Below are 20,438 nucleotides of genomic sequence, written 5' to 3'. Positions count from 1 at the left end.
TTGAATTAATTTTTGTATCATAAAAAAAAAAGGTTTCTATTTTTATACTGGAACCATGTCTGTTGCCCTCATTGTAGAAGTGAATCTGCTTTAGCTAGTGCAGGTTTTAAGTTCTATCAAATATTTCCCTGGATGGGGGAAATAATAGGGTGTTGTAGTCAATTATTTCTTTAAAGCCTTGAATTTACTTGTGTAACCACATCCTAGTTTCATTCCCTTAATACTGAAAATGCCCATTATTTAAGCATGCAGTTTCTGGCAGTGACACACAGGGCAGGTTCCAATGAGGAAGTTTATTAGTGAGTAAAGTAACAAATGAGTTGTTAGTGATCAGCTCAGACTATAAGTACATTATGACAACACTGTAGAAGGAGGATGTTTCTAGGGCTTTGCAGAAGAGCAAGAGATTCACCGTAAACTGTGGAAGTGTATGGAGGATGGCGAATTGTAAAACAGACTGCATTGAAAAACCTCTGTCTCTGGTCTTTGAAAAGCTTGGTCGTGTTGTTGGTAGACATCCATTTTTGTTTCTTTTATTACCTTTAATTGTGGCTGCTGCTCTTGGAGCTGGTTTCATCTTTCTTCATGAGAGGGAAGCCAATGATATTGAAGACCAGTTTACACCTGTCAATGGACCTGCCAAGTTGGAAAGGGTGACTGTGGTGAAAAATTTCCCACAATCAGAGTTTTCTGAGTTACGGCTTGCTTCTGAAGGCACTTTTGCCTCTTTGATCATCACAGGCTTGCAAGGAGAAAATATATTGACTAAAGCAGCTTTTAGCGATATTATAGAGTTAGACAGACAAGTGAAAAGTATATCGACAGGAAACACTTTTGAAAACCTCTGTGCCAAAACAAAAGGAAGGTGCATGTCAAATGCAATTTTAGACATTATAAATTACAATGCTACTGAAATAGTTTCTTTAAATATAACATATCCGATGAATAATGGCATGTTTTTGGGAACAACCATCGGCGGTGTAAAGCTGAATAACTCAAAGCTGACCAGTGCCAAAGCAGTCAGACTTTTTTATTTCTTAGACGAGAAGAAGACAAATGGAAGCTCTGACTGGCTTGATGGCTTTCTAAAACTCCTCTCAGACTACACACAACAGAAAACGTCAAGTAAGGTAAGTCAAAGAAATGACTGTGAGTTATATCTACATGTTTACAGATTCCCCGGTTGACCATTGCGTGTGTAAAAGTACTCAAATGTCATTACTCAAAAAATAACAAACTCAAGCAACAAAAGTCATTTGGACAACAGTTCCACTATTTTGGAAAAAAAAAAAAGAAGAAGAACCAAATCTATATACATTTGCTTGATTTTTCTGCAGGCTTTTCATTCATGTCCTGTCATAATTACTTCTTCACTGTTCTTGAACACTATGAAACACATTCATGTATACAGTAACTATACTAAACAGTGTTTTGTGATGAATTCTTACAGGTCCATGTGTCTTACTTTACATCAGTATCAAGACAGAATGAGTTTGAGACTAATTCAGACGCTATCATCCCCCTCTTCTCTGTTACGTATATTCTGGCTATTGCCATTGCAGTACTTTCTTGTTTGAGGTATCACAAAGAATTAAAAAAATAATTAAATAAGAACATGTTTCTATCACTAGCTATGTCGTTTATCCCTTGTCTCCTTCCACAGGTTAGACTGTGTCAGGACGAAGGTGTGGGTGGCCGTGTTTGGTGTTGTCTCCGCTGGTATGGCCGTGTTGGCCAGCTTTGGACTGCTGCTGTTCTGTGGGATGCCGTTTGCCATGACCGTGGAAACAGCCCCCTTTCTGATCCTCGGTAAGATCTTTCATTTCATCAGTAGTAGGTGTCTCACAGCTGATGTTCACAGGCTCTGCTTTCCTCCAGGTATTGGTGTTGATGACATGTTCATTATGATCTCCTGCTGGCAGAAGACTGAAGTGAATAAAGCTGTTGAGATTCGTTTAGCAGAAACATATAAAGAGGCCGGCGTGTCCATCACTATCACCACACTGACAGATGTTCTGGCTTTCTACATCGGTCTCATGACGCCCTTCCGCTCAGTTCAGTCTTTCTGCATGTACACCAGCACAGCTCTTCTGTTCTGCTACGTCTTCAACATCACCTTCTTCGGCGCGTGTCTCGCACTAAACGGACGGAGAGAGAAAGGCAACAGACACTGGCTGACCTGCATGAAAGTCCCAGAAGCCACTGGTGATGATGGAGGTTGTTGTGTTGGTGGGGCTTATGATAAAAACACACATAAGGAATTTGAAATGCCAATGGATTCATTCTTTAAAAACTATTACGGCCCTTTTCTGACAAGAGTGTGGGTTAAGATGCTTGTGTGTCTGATCTATGCCGGGTATTTGGCAGCGAGTGTCTATGGATGCTTCCAAATGCAGGAAGGTCTAGATGTGAAAAATTTAGCCACAGACGGCTCATATGTTGGCAGTTACTATGACAAAGAAGATGAATTCTTCTCCAACTTTGGTCCCAATGTCATGTTAGTTATAAAGGATGACAAATTTCAGTACTGGAACACAACTGCTCGTGAAAGTCTTGAATTGTGTTTGGAAAGTTTTCAAAATCTGACAGTGGCAGATTCAGGCATTCCGCCTGTTTCTTGGCTGAGTGAATACATGCAGTTTGGACAGAATACAGTCATCAATTTAAACAATGAAATTCAATTCAAAAGCCATTTAACTGCATTTCTCAATCTGTCTGGTTTTAGTCAAGATGTTAATTTCACTAACAATCAAATTCATGCATCACGTATGTTCGTTCAGACTGTGAACATCCGCACATCGATCGATGAGAAGAACATGCTGAACGCATTTAGAGAAACCGCAGAAAATTGTGGGAAGTTGCAGACACCCGTTGATCTGATAGTGTACCACCCTACGTTCATCTATTTCGACCAATTTGCCGTCATCATCAGTAATACAATCCAAAACTTAGTGGTTGCTACATGTGTAATGTTAGTCATTTCACTCCTGTTGATCCCAAACCCTCTCTGCTCTCTCTGGGTGACATTTTCCATTGCATCTGTCATTGTGGGAGTGGCCGGATTCATGGCATTGTGGGATGTTAGTTTAGACGCTGTGTCTATGATAATTCTTGTTATTTGTATCGGCTTTTCTGTCGACTTCTCTGCTCACATATCCTATGCTTTTGTGTCGAGTGAAAAATCCTCAGCGAATGAGAAAGCCACGGATGCCATCAATAAACTGGGCTATCCCATCATTCAGGGTGCCGTGTCCACTATCGCAGGTGTGGTGGTGCTCTCAGCTGCCAAGAGCTACATCTTTAGGACCTTCTTCAAAATCATGTTCTTAGTCATTCTTTTTGGGGCTGTCCATGGCATCGTATTCATACCGGTGTTCCTGACCTTCCTCGGCACTTGTAGTAGCAGTCGTGAAAAAAACAAACCAAATTATCCAGAGCTCAGTGACAAAAGCGAACAGCCAGTAAAATCAGTCGTGATTCAGAATGTGTGGTGTGCTGATCCTGACTGTCCTTAGGCTCCGTGACCCTACATAGGACAAGGGGTTTAGAAAACGGATGGATGAACGTTTTTCTTTTTTGTATAAGCTTAACTCTGTATGACACTGATTTGACCATGCAAATAAATAGCAAATCATTATATTATGTTCTTATGTATACACCGCATCTTACATGTTTTTGTGTGTTTATATTTTAATCAAGTTTATGTTTTTGTTGTTTTCTTTTTATCTTTGTCATTAATATGATTTTCAATGCAGTTCTATTTAATATGCACATCTTTTCATTTAAACATGTCCATGCAAACACAACTTTGCATTTGTAATCCAGTTATATTTCATGTACATTGATTACTGGAGATTGGGAATTATATGTTTGATATTAAAATAACTTGATCTAGGCATGAGTGAGTAATTTATTGACACAGAATTTGCATATTTGCCGCTAATGTTCTCTCCAGGATGCCATGTTAGACGTGAGCAGAGGCAATATTTCCAGAGGCAACATTTCCTTGTTCCTGATCCTGGAAAGATCCCGTGTCTTAAGTTCATTTAAACATTAACAAATAGATCCTAACTGAAACACTGAACAGATGATAAGGACATAATGCACTTAATTTGTCTGTAATATGGTCACAGGATCTATATGCAATCAGTTTAGAGTATTATGAACTTAAGCAAAAATCAACAAACACAACCAAAACTAATGAACACATATCAACTCTGAACATCACAAATGAAGCTCCGACAAACTCACAACAAAAACAACTGCAAAAATAAAAGTAAATACTAAGACAATGCATAATTTTTTCATGCTGGGAGCCATGGATGAGCTTCGTACTATACTGGTACCCAGCATGGATTATGGCATTAAGCTTTCTGTTGATTGTCAGCATTGAGTTTCATATGATGATTGTTGATGTCTGAATGATACAGTAGATCAAAACTCTTTGTGCTAAACATGTTTTAAAACTCTTGAATGTCACAAACACTGCTGGATCTCATGCTGTAGTATCAGGATTACTGTCATTATTAAAGTTAATAACACAGATAGCAGACCAACACTAAACCAACTCTGAATCAATGTTAATCTTGCTTTATGTACAGCTGGATTCTATGCCAGTAAATAATATCCGTATGACTTCTTTCAGTCACAGACCATGTAGCGCAGAAATTAACATACTTATAAATAACATTCTTCAATTTATATATAAATGTAAAAACACCATTTGAACAAGAAAATAACATCACATTCAGGAATAAAAAAAAAAAGAAAAGAAAAAAAAAAACTTAAAATACAACTTACAGGTTATGTTGAACTGGGTGACAAAGTGACATAAAACAGTCAGATTAATTATTAATTCAGAATGAACAATTCCATCTAACTGCCAGAAATCGCCTGGAAAACCATGACAATATATAACATATGCAACCTGCATCGGCAAAATGGAAGTAAATGCAAATGGAAACTCAACAACAAAGACAGAAACACCACAGTACTACAAACTGAAACATTACTTCAGTTCACTGTTCAGGAATACATAGATACTATAATTCCCCCAAGCCGATCAGGGGCATAACAGAGCCGTTTTTGCATGGTCACAGCTAAGGCCTCCTTTTTCTCAGCTTTTAGTTGTTGTTGTTGTTGTAAGAAATCTAAAGAATAAAAAAGGGCATGGTACAAGACAACCGTGCCTAGTGTGAGTACACCCTTAAATGCAGTCGGTGAACATAAGTGAACATAGACAGTTGGGGAAATAATCGAATGCTAGTCAGTATATTGAATATGTACATTTTTACTGCTGTCTCTGTCATTTTATGTTAATCAAACAACAAAAGAAACGAGAGAATTCACTGCTTTACACTGATTCACTTTAGTAACTTTAATTAGAATCAATTAATCAATCAATGAACATTTTGAAGCATCAAAGTGGTAGTTGCGTAGCTGTCAACGAAGGGAAAGAAAAGTTTCACTAAAACACAGCAGGCTAATTTACCTTTCTAACATCGAATTGTGCACTGATTCTTCATCTTTGAACTTTATAGTTATGTTCTTGTGCACTTTGATGTGTTTGAAACATTTCTTTATACATTTTGCTACAGATATGTTTAAGGTTATTTTTGTCAGAATTTAAAAACAACAACAAAAAACTTTACAAAATATAAAAACAAAAAGTTTGCATGTGTTTTATGTTTTGTCATATTTAATACATCAGGCTTTTTATGGCCCATTTAGTATGGTGTGGTGAGAATAGGGAGGGGGAAAACAGCTAAATTTTAATCAGAAGCCAAAAAAATAAAAAAATAAATAACATTTGCTGCCGTTGTTATTCATATGACGAAAAATGTAAATCAATGTAATATCAATTTAATAATAAATAGGCCTACCCTATACTACTACTACTACTAATAATAATAATAGGCTAATTATTATTATTATTATTTAATATATACATTGGAAATGCTAAATCCTCTTGATATCCATAGCTGATGCTTTTGACGATATCTCTGGAAACATATTGTCAATCGGCGCATCCCAGTACGTGGGTTTATCGTGAATATTTCAAACGCATAGTGTGAGCAGTCGAGTCACGTCTTGACCATCGGACCTCATAGTGTGAGCACATAAATTGTGCGTTTTGGCTTTACATCGCACGCGATCTACTCGTACAGTGTGAGTTGGTAACCTTGCTGAAATCGCACAGATATCGCACAGTGTATGCTCGCCTTAAAGGACAGATGCTGTGCAACTGGGGAGGGGAAGCACACCTGGGAGTACAATACAGTAAGTTTAAAACTGCATTATATTGCTTTAAGTATCTGAAATAACATTGCTATCTCTTACAAGACTGAAATATTGGTCATTTTCATTGTACATTTGACAGGCCTACAACTACTACTCTTCCTCAAGACCAGCCAGCAGGTGCTGTCATGGATGAACAGCCTGAAACCTCTGCCATGCAAAATACAAACATCACCAGCAGGCAGAGACGATCACAACCCTCACAATTTTTGAAGGCTTATTAAGCGCATGCAGAGAGAAGGACTTCTGTGCTTGAGTTCCTGCTGAGGCCTGACTTAGAGAGATGGTGGCAACTAATGGAGAGGCGCCGGTGATCCTTTGAAAAAAAAAAAAGATGTTGACCAGTTTTGGAACAATTGTGGAGGAGCTAAAGAAAATTGGAAAATGTCAAGAGCAATGTATACAGCCATTACAAAACCCACATGAGCCTCAATAAAATGATAATGTAAACTTTCTCTTTCGATTTACACCTTTTCCTAAAATATCTACTACACGTTTTACTTTATTTTATTTTTTTTATGTTCCTAAGTTTCACCATTCTAATGACAAAAAAAAAAAACGTCTCGGGTTACTTGTGTAACCCTGGTTCCCTGCGTGAATGCGTCATGAAGCACTTGTGAAATCGAACCAGTGGTATGCCAGAACATCAGAGGCGGGTGATGTCACAGACCAGGAAACTATAAAGCATACCCAGAACAAAGAACACAAGCTTCTGATTGGATGAAGCAATGCGCTCATAGGCACGCAGGGAGTATGGCAAGGCCCTACCAAGAGCGTCAGAACTTCCTGTTCCAATACCAGAGACTGCACCACTGGCGTCAGGACCTCTTTGAAGCCTTCTTGGTAATAATGACAGTCCTCAGATCTGCCTTATCACGCGAAGACTTCAGCTGTGTCGCCTGTCCCTGTCCCCGTCCCCAAGCCTTTTGCGGGGGAGCACAGGTGGCGACACTCTGCTTTTGCTGCGCCCGGTGCGAGGAGCTGGTTTATGGCCGAGGCTGCTCCCACCCAGCAGCCTAGGGGGGTTGAGAGCGGAGGGGAAGAAATCTTTAGAAGGCCACAGACTGTTTCTTTGTCTCCTGGAACCTCTCAATGACAGACTTAACGGAGTCGCCGAAGAGGCCCAGAGGAGACAGCGGTGCATCCTGGAGGATGTTCTTGTCTTTATCTCTGATATCTGACAGGTTCAACCATAGGTGCCTTTCTGTGGCCACCAGGGCTGCCATAGAACGGCCAGTTGTTTTGGCTGTCTCCTTGGTGGCCTCGAGAGACAAGTAGCTTTTCTTAACTCCTGAATGGCTTCAAAACTAGCTTCCCCGCTCTCATCAATTTCCCCCAGCAGGTCGGTCTGATAGGCTTGTAAGATCGACATTGTGTGTAAACATGCCGCTGCCTGACCTGCATAAGCTTTACCCACCTGCGCTGATGTTGTTCTTACCAGCTTGGTGGGTAGCGTCTGGGATTTGAGGGATGGTGCAGACTCGGGGGAGAGATGCAGGCCTGCAAGCGTCTCTTCAACCTGAGGCCCCCATAAACGTGTTGTTTCAGCCCCATAATCTTTGAATATGTTGATGTTTGGGGGCTGAAAACTCTGTATTGTACTGGTATCTTCCACGACCTCGAGACCTCGATGTGGAGGTCGGAAAAGAACGGTAATCCTTGATGCTGAGGCTGTGACCGGGAGGGCAGAAAGCGCTTGTCTAATTTACTTTTCTGACGAGTTTCGCTTTTCTCTGCATGCCAGTCGATATTCAGTACTCTACTGCCCTGGTCACAACCTCATTTCCAGCATCGACACCCACAACATCCAACTCCTCAGAGCTGGATAGTTGAAGCGCCGGTGCCTCTCTCCGGGGGGAAGAAACTGCAGCGCATGCTTCCACCACCAGAGGAGAGACACTGGGTCTGGGAGGTGAGGGCAGAGAAAGGGCTGGGCCCATCTCTAATCCCTCTGTCAGATCCATCTGTGAACCCCACGAATGAAGCCGCCACCGCTCTACCTCAGCAGAAGCAGGACCTGATCCGCAGGGAACACTGGCCGAGGCGCCCTCTTTATTTTCAAAGCGTACCCAGCGAGAACGGACTGATCTTAACGAGTACTAGTGATGGGAAGTTCGGTTCTTTTCCGTGAACCGGTTCTTTTGGACAGTTTGATTCAATAAACCGGTTGGAAAAACCGGTTCATTTTAGCTTTGACATAATGACGTCATCAGTGATGTTGTCTATCGCGGACCGGGATAAAAAAAACACTGAACACATTCAAATATATAAAGTCAGTAATCATAACATCAGTCAACTAAAATGTCATCATCTGAAACGTTTCTTACAATTTAGTTTTGCATCTAAAGCTTCCAAACACACATACAGGCAGTGATGTGCAAACTTAGTTTTACAGTTATAAAGTGAATAAATTAGTCTTCATCCGTGCGGAAACCATGATCCTCTTACATTACGATTTATTTGTAATTAAATAAACTTGCGGTTAGCCAGATTGGCCCCTCATTCAAGTCCTCTCATAACATAACTGGTTGGTGATCAGATTAACAAGTATATTCGTCACAACACGCTTTCTTGGAAAAAAGGTCGCAAAAGGAGCCTGAAAAGTCACTAAGTTGGCAACACTGATGCAGCCTTCCGTCTCCATGTTCCAGCCTGCCGCTGTCCAAAACGGCGTTACAACAATTTTGCTCCGGCTGGAGGCAATTACCAAACTGGTTCCGTGTGCGTATCACACCAATGTACATATTTACGACAGCAAATCAAAGATATTAATTATGAAGGCTATATTCAATATAAACTGGTTGTATTATTTTTCTTCAAAACTACCTAAAAATATAATGCCCGTAGGAATAAAATGTAATGCTTTTTAACGCCATTTAAGGTCTTAATTTTCACAAAATCCATTTAATGACTTAATGCTTTTTAATGCCCCGCGGATACCCTGATACATATTGTACCCTAGCCTGGCATCAATACACTGCGTGATGTGAAAGCTCTGTTATCTCTCCTCCTCCCTAGCGCCACCTGTAGAGATCTACTATGAGGGTTCTTTTATTCTTGCAGCAGCCTTTCCTAAATTATTTTTGACTAAGCTGAACAAATTATTGTATTTGCTCAGTAGCAGCAGCAGCATAGCAGATCTCATACAGCAAAATCAAGCCATGTATACTTCATGCCCCATGCCAATAAATGCTGGTTGAATTCTTATTTAATTAACAAAAAAGAAAAAAAAGAAAAAATAATAACTGGAAGGGAATCATCATTTCTTTACATTCAAATATTATAAAAAAAAAAAAAAAAAAAAGACTGACATAAGAAAACAATTTTAATCCAGGTAAATACTCATTTCTTTTCAGTTTTTTATATGTTCAGTATATACATACAAATTAGATCTGGCCACAAATCTGGACTAATATGCATGAGTCAAGCACAAATTTTATCGCCAAGTGGATTTTTTATTCGATAACCAATTGGTAATGGGAGCAATCGAAGCAGACACCAGTTCTGAGCTGCATGTCCTGTCAACATTTTCACCATCAGGTTTTACTTCACATGGCATATTATTCATGTCACATCCACAGTACTTAAAGCTAGATACGTTTCTGTTCAGCTGAACATAGCTGAAGTGTTTCCCTACAGTGACAAGCTGTTTTATGTATAAAGCCAGATCTGTTGAAACAACTCTGTTTTGTTCTTTTTTGGACTTAACTCTGTGCCTTTCCTTTCAAACATACGCATCTGTTTTCTAAGACAGTAACACCAGAAATGTCTACTCTTACTGAAATTCTCAGTAAACCCTCAGATGCTATGTGGCCCCAATTTATCTCCTGTGATGGCAATCACTGTTCCCTTCACTGTCTCTCCATTCTCCATTACAATTCCAAATTCCTCCATGTCCTTGAGATCACTCGAGAGTTGTGAAAACTTGTTGCTGCCCAAAAAAACTTAAAATCTTCCTCTCCACAGAGTATGACCAATTGCATAGAATCAATAGATGTTCTATTATGAGGACATATTTCTGAAAGTGTCATGTACACAGCAACTAGTTTGTGTTTTTTTCTTCCAGAGCCAGTTGGATTAACTACATCAAATGTTTTCTTTAGATTTTGTGGTGTTTGACCCTTGCCATTAAACATGCAGTCATACCCACATGCTCTTTAACAGATCTGTTTTTCAGAAATCACTTCAGAGTTTCTTTCACTGGTATGTACTCAGGGCCGGCCCGAGGCATAAGCGAACTAAGCGGCTGCTTGGGGCCCCCTGGCCAATAGGGGGCCCCCCAATCGTGTTTTTTTTTGTTTTGTTTTGTTTTTTTTTGTTTTTTTACAATTAAATAACTTAAACAAGTGATATAAATGAATGAATGAATGAATGAATGAATACGAATGAATAATTAAATAATTAGAGACAAGAAAATTCTGATTTGCCGACAACTGCTGCTGTGTCTGCTAGCGTTTGAGTCATGCGCAATTGCGCATAGACACCTCGCGTGCATTGACAATTCGCGCCGACCCGGCGCGCAAGTGCACGTCACTGTAATAAATGTTATAAATGATAAGCCATGTCACAAAAAAGGATGTATCCCTCTGGTGCCGAAAAAAGAAAGAAGAAAAAGACAGGAGAAAAAAGAGCAAGATAAAGGTATGTTTGCATAATTATTTACAGAATGTTTTGTGCAGCAGCACAAATTGTGCTCATGTCACTTGAGGTAGCAGCTAGTCATGACTCATGATCTTATATAAGCCATCACCAGAGCTAACGTTAAATCGCATTATTAATATACATTTATCTAGGTGTATTTCACGTATTGATTATAGATATCAGTTTAAGTTGAAAGGGATGCCATATTTCTTTATTTCTTTATTATTTATTTATTAATATGGTGGCGAGTGATGTAGCAGTGCTATCCTCGGTAACACTTTAGAATAATGGTCCGTCATTAATAAGTAACTATGCAGGAATTAATGCAGGACTAATGAGTAGATCTACATTAACACTTGAGCTACTACTATTAACTAATATAGAAACAAGCTTAACTAATCAGTAAGTAATATCAAATTTAGGACAAAGATAGTTCCTTATTAGCTAATCAATAATTAGAGAATGACATTGGCATCAATAATAACTAATAGGTAACTATGAGAAATTATAAAGAATTACTAATTAATTACTAATCACAACATTAAAGTGTTTGAGATGTGAGCAATTGTCTTTTTTTACTCTCGGTGTGGTCATAAAATGCATCATTAATTACTCAAGTGTTACCTAGTCACTATGCAGGAACTACTAGTGATCAGGACCATTATTTTAAAGTTGCAGACCACTAGTAGTTAATCTCAACATCGTCATAAAATGCATCGCTAATTAATCAAGTACCTAGTCATTTTCTTCAAGAACTACTAGTGATCAGGACCATTATTTTAAAGTGAAAAACTTGTTTTTCACTTTAAATTAATGGTTCGTGATCAGTAGTAGTTCCTGCATAGTGACTAGCTAACACTTGAGTAATTAATGATGCATTTTATGATTATATTCAAAGTAAAAATTATGACTGATTACATCTCAGACACATGCTAATGTTCTTTACAATTTGTCCATTAGTTAATAGTTGTTAATGATGGTAATATCATTAGGTAATTACTGATTAGTTAATAAGGAACTATCTTCTAAATTTGATATTACTTACTGATTAGTTAAACTTGATTCTATAGTAGTTAATAGTAGTAGCTGAAGTGTTAATGTAGATCTACTCATTAGTCCTGCATTACTTCCTGCATAGATGTTTGTCTATTTTGGTTTTATTTAAAAGATTGCACATTTAATGCACATTTGCATTTGCTAATTATTTATTTCATGTTTTGTGACAGTTTGTATACAGAAGTTTAAGAATAAAGTAAATCAATAATTTTTTTATTATTTATTTTGTATTAATACATAACCTCACTGTATTCATTTATAATGTAACATTATAGTGTGACATTTGTGTCAATAATCTTCAACCACAGGTGACTTCACGTGGTGGGAGGGGGGCCCCCAAATCAAATGCTGCTTAGGGCCCCCAAGAGGCTCGGGCCGGCACTGTATGTACTGACAATAAATATCTTAATTTGTGTTCCGGAGATTAACAAAGGTCTTACGGGTGTGGAACGGCATGAGGGTAAATAATAAATGACAGAATTTTCATTTTTGGGTGAACTGTTGGGGATAAACAGTTTATGACCCTTGTATGTTAATGTTAATGTTTTGTTTAATGAAGAATAGTTTGCAGTTTCATCAACAGAAGCCAGCTTCATCTCTCACAAGGAGTTCGTAGGCTGCTCTGCGTACATTCACATTTCCATGACATTTATACTCTAACAGAGTCTACTAACTACATCATTACTTCAGGTTGAATGATTCTGATTGGCTAAGAAAAATAGACAAGATTAGAAATTTTCCACACGTGGACAGATAGTAAAAAGCATATCTCCCTTCGTCACGATGCTGACTAGGTGACCCTGGATTTAGGTATATAATTTGGATTTGGATGTCCTTTAGGGGTCATGACATGGCGTCTGCTGGTCTCAAGCAGAATGTCAGTTGTCCAGTACAAGGGACCTGCACAGAACACTTAGCGCACATACACAGATACACATTTCACAGGTTCTTCAAGGCTGAAGTTGATCTGAGCTCTGCTCTGAGCAGGAAACTTTCCCCAAAACATACTGATTACATGTTCTTTTCTCTCAGTGAGAGGTACAGACAATATTAAAACTTATTTTCTAGTGTTTGAAAAGGAAAATAAATGCTTAACATACGTTGAAGAAGTCATTCAAATAATTTAACAGAAATATATATGTTGATTAATAACTTAAAAGATATATATTGAAGCGGCAGTGGAATCCAGAATCCATCCCTTCAGAACTAACCCTTTAAAAACACTAACCCGCCACTGTGTGTATCTGCATTTCTTACTCTAAGAGTCATATTTGAGCAACTGATGTTATGCATTTATTATTTCTGAATTGGCTTCTAATTGGTTATGTAATTGGCATGATACATTTTTACCTGACAAATAAAATGTTATATTTGATTTACTCTGGATTCTTCTGAAATCATTATGACCAGTAGATTATTGGAGTCCATATTTCCGCAAATCTGCATCAGGATAGATTCAAACTAAAGGCCCATGAAAGGAGCATATGACTCTAAGTACAATATTTCCTGGTCAACATTTCCTTGTTCCTGATCCTGGAAAGATAAAAAGTTATCCATCTATCCCCTGTCTTAAGTTAATTTAAACATTAGCAAATAGATCCTACGTAACTGGAACACGGAACAGAATGACATAATGCACTTAATTTGTCTGTAATATGGTCACAGGACAATAGCCAACTGTGCAAACTGTGTAGACCATTCACAAAGCTGTACTAAATATATGCGCATATTCAGGCCTTAAGCATCTATGTCAAAAAGATCTTGTATCATTTTGATGGGACAAAGGAGCATACTTGAGGTGAGAATCCATATGCAATCAGTTTACAGAATTAAGAACATAAAGCAAAAATCAACAAACACAACCAAAACTAATGAACACATATCAACTCTGAACATCACAAATCAAGCTCCTACAAACTCACAACAAAACAACTGCAAAAATAAAAGTAAATACTAAGACAATTACCTGCATAATTTTTTTCATGCTGGGAGCCATGGATGAGCTTCATATTATACTGGTACCCACTACCCAGCATGCATTGAGAATGAAGCTTTCCTTTGATTGTCAGCATTGACTGTTGATGTCTGAATGATACAGTAGATCAAAACTCTTTGTGCTGAATGTGACAGGTTGAGCTTTCTTTTATTTTTCTTTAATGGTGTATACTTCACCGTAGTGGGCGTGTCCCCTGAGCTGGAGCTGCGTTCTGTTATGGAACACACCTGTGCGGTGTAATCAGGGACGCATGTTAGTGGCTTTATAAAAACCATGTCCAAGTATAGCGCTGTGATTTCCCTTTGTGTGTCGTGGGCAGAAAAGGTCTTGTGGCTTATTTCCTGTTGCTTTTCCCTGGTAAGTCGCTCATTTGGTTGCCTTTCTCATAGTTTTAGATTTTAGTCTAAATACACGTTTGTCATCGGGGATGTGTGTGCGTGAGGTGGCAATTGAACGCAGGTAACAAGGTTACTGTAGTCTGAGTCCCGCTTGGGAGGTAAGATATTTTTCTCAGGGGTTCTTTTTCTGGAAGGGGGAAATTATTTGAAACTTTATTTTTTTGTTTTTCAGGTGCGGCCTGAGCGCTAGCTGCTGTTTATAGCTGCTGTTTATAACTGTTTGAAATACCTGTTAGAATGTACTTGTTTGATGAACTTGTTTGAGAGGCGTTTGATACACCTGCTTCTATATATTTTTTATACCTGTTTGATATGTGTTTCCACTGGTTTTCATATAACCGTTCCATGTTCCCGTTTTTCATCGAGGATACAACTGGCTGTAGACGTCGCTGTCTTGCGCCGTTTATTTGAACTGTTTTTAAAGATTATTCTGCCCTATTTATCTGTATGACCAGTTGGAACCAGTGTTGAAAGCTTTCGTCCTCCTTGCAAGTATATTAAACTAACCTGCTTTGTATTCTTCGCCTTCTGTGAAGCAGTTCGAGTTATTGTGCAATGTTAATTGTGATTTATTTATTTTTTTGCATTTATTGTATTCTTTTTTTTTTTTTTTTTTTTGTATCAGTAATGTTTGCCATGTGTTTATTTGCATTATTTGAGGAGCTGTAATATTGAGATTTAACGGAAGGGGGGAGAATTGTCTTTTCTTTTTTTGGGTTTGTTTTTGTATTTGTTTTCACTTATTTCTAATGATTGTGATGCACTGATTGCTGTGGTTTGTGTCCCTTCTGTGAAACTCATACTAGTTCCATAATAACTGAGTAAATAACTGGTCAACTGCTGAAGAGATTCTCATTTTAAGAAGATTTTATAGTTGTTGATTTGTGAAATAAATTAATGTTATATTTGTAGAAAGTCACGTCTCTGTCTTTAATTCCTACCGAACCGGCAGGGTCCTTCATTTTATTGTAATTCCTTTTGGTTGAATTTCTTTTTTTGGTACAACTATTTTATTCCTGGGTAGATCGCTTAGGTGGCGTAGTAGGGGTTGCCGTTACTTATAGCCAAAGGTTACACTATGTTTGCAGGTACTCTGAAATTCAGAGGACCCCTGAGCCAAATATTCAGCAAGCGCCTAACCACACCTAAACAAACCAAATGCATATAATCTAGAGGGAATTGAGAAACCATCCCAACACTGCTGCCATGAAATGGATGTGGCCCCTCATGATGATGGACCTCATCAACCATGTTTTCAAATGAATCATCTGTCCTTAGGGCATAGTCTGTATATGGGTATGTCATGCGTCTGTTAACATGTTTTCCAGGCTGAGAACATTTATCACAACCATGGTAGCCATTGTGGCTCTTTGTGTTTTTAATAAAGGACCTTGCTGGTGTGTCACAAATTACTGTGTCCAGTTCGAGCTTCAATGTCTTACCCTCTATTTCAAAACCTTTCTCAAGCTGTTGTAACTCAGCAACAAAATCTCCAAGAAACTCCTTTGCTGAGCTTGGTTTCTTTGGTCCACAGAACAAGTTTTGGTCCACAGTTGCAGACTAGAGCTCTTGAACAAAGGAAGTCCATCTATGTTTATTTGCAACTTCAAAGTGAATCAGTCAGCCAGTGTGTGTAGGTATTTAGACAGCATATTCTTAAGTGATGACAGAATACCAAAATAGTGATACTGTCCCCCAGCCCTTTCTAGAATAGTGTACTTTGTCTTAGTCCTAAGGAGGGTTCTAGCATCCTTTGGAAGATCAGGATGGCAAATGCGAAGTATGCACAATAGTGCTGTCAAAGCAACCAAAGAAATGCCAAAGTGTATGGCCCAGTTGGAAATACTGTCAGAGAGTGAAAATGTCTCAGGCCGTTCATCTTCTGAATGTTCTGAATCAGATGTCTGAATCGGCCTATCACAGCTGCCAATCACAAAACCCTCCTGTATGTCTGCATCTACCTCCATGCCACCTTCCTCCTCACTAAAGACTAGTCCAGTTGCAGTGTCTGAATAAGCTTGATTGTCTGGACTTTCTTCAGAAAGCTCTCTATTGACATCTACAAGGTCCCTCTCTGTTGTCACTTGAAAGTCAGTCAAATTTATGTAGTCATCCCTAATTTGTTTAAGTCTTTTATCTACGTCTACACGGGTCCTCCGTCTTAAGGTAGAGCTGGAGACAGGAACAGTTTTTCTATTCATCTTATCTAAAAGAAATGTTACAGAACATAAAGACAGATTGTTGCTGAAAAGAACAAACATTTAAAAAATAAATATACAGCAGGACTCCACAATAATGTCCACAATAAGGACTCCCCGATGCATGAAAGTAAAACCAACAAAGTAGGTTTTTGAACAAAAACTTCTCTAAAAATTCTTCGTATACCATGTACACTCCATCACTGCTTTCCACAATGTTATGTATAACGCAAATTTCATTTTAAATAACAAACACAAACCTAAAAAAACAGTCTAAAAGGTGTGTTTTAAAACTTTTAACCTTGTATGAATCTTTTGAAATGTCACATTTATTACACGTTAAAAGCTGTAGCTGTGCACCATTATCAGTATTTGATAAAATAACTGGCAAAATCAAGTTTAAAACAGTTTTTAATCTTACTTACCTCAGAAGAAAGATGAAATAGAAGAAATTCAAGAAATTCTCGAAAAAACATACTGGTGGCACTTGAATGAGCTGTAAGCTGCAACAGACACACACACACACACACACACACACACACAGTATCTTAATATGAATATAGTGTGAAAAAATTATCTGAAACAACATTGAATGAGGTGAAGAACTGTCAAATGTAAACAGAAATAGGCTCAAACTAGTATACTAGAACTAAAGATTACTGATACAAGTGGTTTTTAAACTTTTACCCATCAATTATAGGTGTTCTTTTGAAATGGCACATTACACGTTAAAAGCTGTAGTTGTGGACCATTATCCGTATTTGACAAAATAGCTGGCAAAATCAAGTTTAAAACAGTTTTTAATCTTACTTACCTCAGAAGAAAGATGAAATAGAAGAAATTCAAGAAATACTACTCGAAAAAACACACTGGTGGCACTTGAATGAGCTGTAAGCTGCAACAGAACACACACACACACACACACACACACAGTATCTTAATATGAATTAATATAGTGTGAAAAAATGATCTGAAACAACATTGAATGAGGTGAAGAACTGTCAAATGTAAACAACAACAAAAAATAGTCTCAAACAACTAACGTTAGAAGTTCAGTGAAAAAAGTAGGTAAGGTTAGGCCTAAGCATATCTCGCCTGCTATTTTGGAAAGGGGTGAAAATTTGCGTTTAGGTCGTTTTGGACTGAAACCTTATTTAAAAAGCTTATTAAATCACCCCACCTCCCAGAAAGATGAAGAAATTCTGTCCAAATAGCGTTTTATTCAAAAGGTTATTTGCAAAATTATTTTTTACTCAAATCTAAGTTAACGCTAATGACAGAGCTAACGTAGCTTGGCCAGTCATTTTTAAAAATTACTAAAATTGTAAATTGTAAAAGCAATAATGTTAAAAAAACGATAATGTTACTGGATACAACTGTACAAATAAAGCATATTTTAACTATTCTTACCGAGTTCAGTCTTCACCGACATGTCGGCTCCATCTTTTCCACAGTGTGGAGAAGGATTCAGTGACGATCGTCAGTTGAAAAAAGGCGCGTCCGGTCGGTGAATCCGCCCAGCTTCTGTAACGAGTCCGCGAGTTGACAGTGCGCTGCGCGAAGGCGGGGCATATTCTGTGCGCGTTGCCGAATTGAATCTGAGCGTCCAGCGGAGCTGGCGACTTGAAGGCGGATCCGCCCCGGAGTCTGTTGCTATCAGGGGACTGTCATCAAAGTTCCAAAGGTATATTCCAAAGGAATATTTTATTATCTTTTCGAAATAATCCATTAAACCGATGCGATTTGAGAAGCGTCAACTAATATTTTCAGTTCCGTTCGCTTGCGCGTTGTCTCAAGGACACGCCCACAAAATGAGGATATCACGTAAGCGCCACCCAGTGGAACAGAATATTTCAGGAACCGAATATATTGTAACAAGGGCATTTAAAAACCGAACTGGAACGCAGCCTTAGATAACTGAAAATGGGCAAAGAGGTGGGACGTGGGTGGAGCACAGTCTATGGAGTGGAGCGGAGGTGTCTAGTTGCTAAAACCATGGCTAAAACCAAGCCTGCTGAGCTCGACGTGAATGTCAAGTTGATATTGTGGTTAATTTGAATTTTCTACCATCTTACTATTGAGGTAAGTTTACCTGATACTACACAACAACTATTAATTTGTTATTGATATATACCATACAAGGATTAAAAGTTTTAATATATGTGGTAACGTTCTTGTGAGATCATCTTGAATATGACATTTGAGAAGGAAATGCACTTTATATTTTTACAAGATGTTAATTTTCTTGTAGTGACACTGACTTCATTATGGCCAGTTGTGACCACAAACCCACATCCACCACGTCTGCACACGGCTTAAACTGTAAGTACTAGTCTTGACTGCTTTACATTTGACAGCTGATATTACAGTGTCCGTCTTAAAATTACAACACAAAATTACACTGTCATCTGTATTTTGAGGTTTTGCTATCTTGATCTATGTTCTCCCACACATGTGACAGCATTGTCAACATAAAAAACTGAGCTACCTTTCATAGTTAAATTCTTCATTACCTGAAGCATTTACTGAACTCATTTATTTTCCTTCCATAGACACAGCGTGGATCATAGGTGACAGCCATGTCAGACGTGGTGCCCAGAGAGCTGCAGAGACCATGGGAAGAGACCTCAGTCTGCCAGGTGTCCGTGTCTGCTGGTTTGGCTGGGGTGGACTCCGTTGGAGAGGACTTCTCCCCTTCTTCTCCCATTCCCTGCGAGGAAGAGCAGCACCGGATGTCCTCCTCATCCACTGTGGCAGAAAGGACCTGGGGGAGGTTAGCAGTGTACAGCTGGTGAACGCCATGAAGGAGGACCTGCACCAGCTTAAGCTCCGGCACCCTTGCATGAAGATCATGATGTCGGCCGTGACCCAGAGGTGCCGGTGGAAGGCTGGTGTGAATCTGGTGAAAATAGACAAGGCCAGGAAGTTTGTTAACAGTGTCATGATCCCGGTGTTTTGTGTTTTGTAGGACTTTTATGTTGAAGTGTAATCTTGGTTTTCTTTGTTTCAATCTCTATTTCCTGTGTTTTGGTTTTTGTTTTGCCTGTACCTCGTGTGTCGCTATAGTTACCCTCATTAGTTACCATGACATTATATCACCAACACCTGTCCCTTATCAGCCCATTGTTAACGTGTCTATTTAAACCTTTATGCTTCAATTGTTGTTGGTCGGTCGTCGCGTTTGTGAGTGTGTTCTTGCCGTTGCTCTCGTCTGCTGTCTGTGACTTACTCCTGTTTATGGATTACCTTTTTGGTATTAAACGTTGGTGCTTGCATTTGGATTCTCATTCTGTTTCATGCCTGCACAATCGTGACAAACAGTGTTATGGCTACATTTGTTCGTAACTTAAATGGTGCCATGATTGAGCACCCTCACATTAGACATGACAGTCCTGGGCTATTTTTGAAAGATGGAGTTCATTTCACACCTAAGGGATGATATAAATGATATGTTTTTAAGTACAGTAGCTGACTGCCTTAAAGGCCACATCCAATTGCAGTGAACTGCTTACAGTGGGCAGTGTCACTGCTTTTAAATTTGGTCTTTAGGGCCCATTTTCTTAAGCCCAAATATAGCCCTGACCATCAAGGCTAATGTTGAGTTTTTTTACGCAACACCTGTAGCCATAACACTGTTGCCAGCTCTGCTCTTCCTCATCCCTATTCCCATTCCCACCCTTTATCCCCCTCACCACCATCCTCTACCATTGCCTATCTTCCCATGGACTCTGCAGCAAAAACCTAAAGACTGAATTAACCCTGGCAGTCTTCTTTATTTTAACTTTTAAAATAAATTGTTTGAGCACTTCACTCAAAAAAATAACTTGTTGGTCTAACTTAATTCAATTATGA

General features: G+C 38.7%; 2 protein-coding genes and 1 long non-coding RNA gene across 4 annotated transcripts in view; 1 reads left to right on the top strand and 2 right to left on the bottom strand.

Annotated features, from left to right (window-relative positions):
* LOC125245430 overlaps window positions 1-20,438 on the bottom strand; it is a 1,350,402-nt gene that overhangs the window by 53,723 nt on the left and 1,276,241 nt on the right.
* LOC125245953 (patched domain-containing protein 3-like) lies at window positions 31-4,277 on the top strand. Its single transcript, XM_048156759.1, has 4 exons — window positions 31-1,166; window positions 1,451-1,578; window positions 1,664-1,809; window positions 1,879-4,277. Exons 1-4 carry the CDS (start codon window positions 438-440, stop codon window positions 3,513-3,515), a joined length of 2,640 nt encoding a protein of 879 aa, XP_048012716.1. The 5' UTR covers window positions 31-437; the 3' UTR covers window positions 3,516-4,277.
* Window positions 541-19,252, bottom strand: LOC125246065. Of its 2 annotated transcripts, XR_007179709.1 has the most exons (4): window positions 19,100-19,252; window positions 17,401-17,481; window positions 17,012-17,089; window positions 541-636 (listed from the first exon to the last, which is right to left on the bottom strand). It is a non-coding gene; the product is annotated as an uncharacterized LOC125246065 (long non-coding RNA). The 2 variants fall into 2 exon arrangements; XR_007179708.1 differs by lacking the exon at window positions 541-636 and having other exon boundaries at window positions 13,058-17,089.

The sequence above is a fragment of the Megalobrama amblycephala genome, linkage group LG1, assembly GCF_018812025.1.
Source record: "Megalobrama amblycephala isolate DHTTF-2021 linkage group LG1, ASM1881202v1, whole genome shotgun sequence".
NCBI lineage: Eukaryota > Metazoa > Chordata > Actinopteri > Cypriniformes > Xenocyprididae > Megalobrama > Megalobrama amblycephala.
This window is presented reverse-complemented; position numbering and strand designations above follow the sequence as displayed.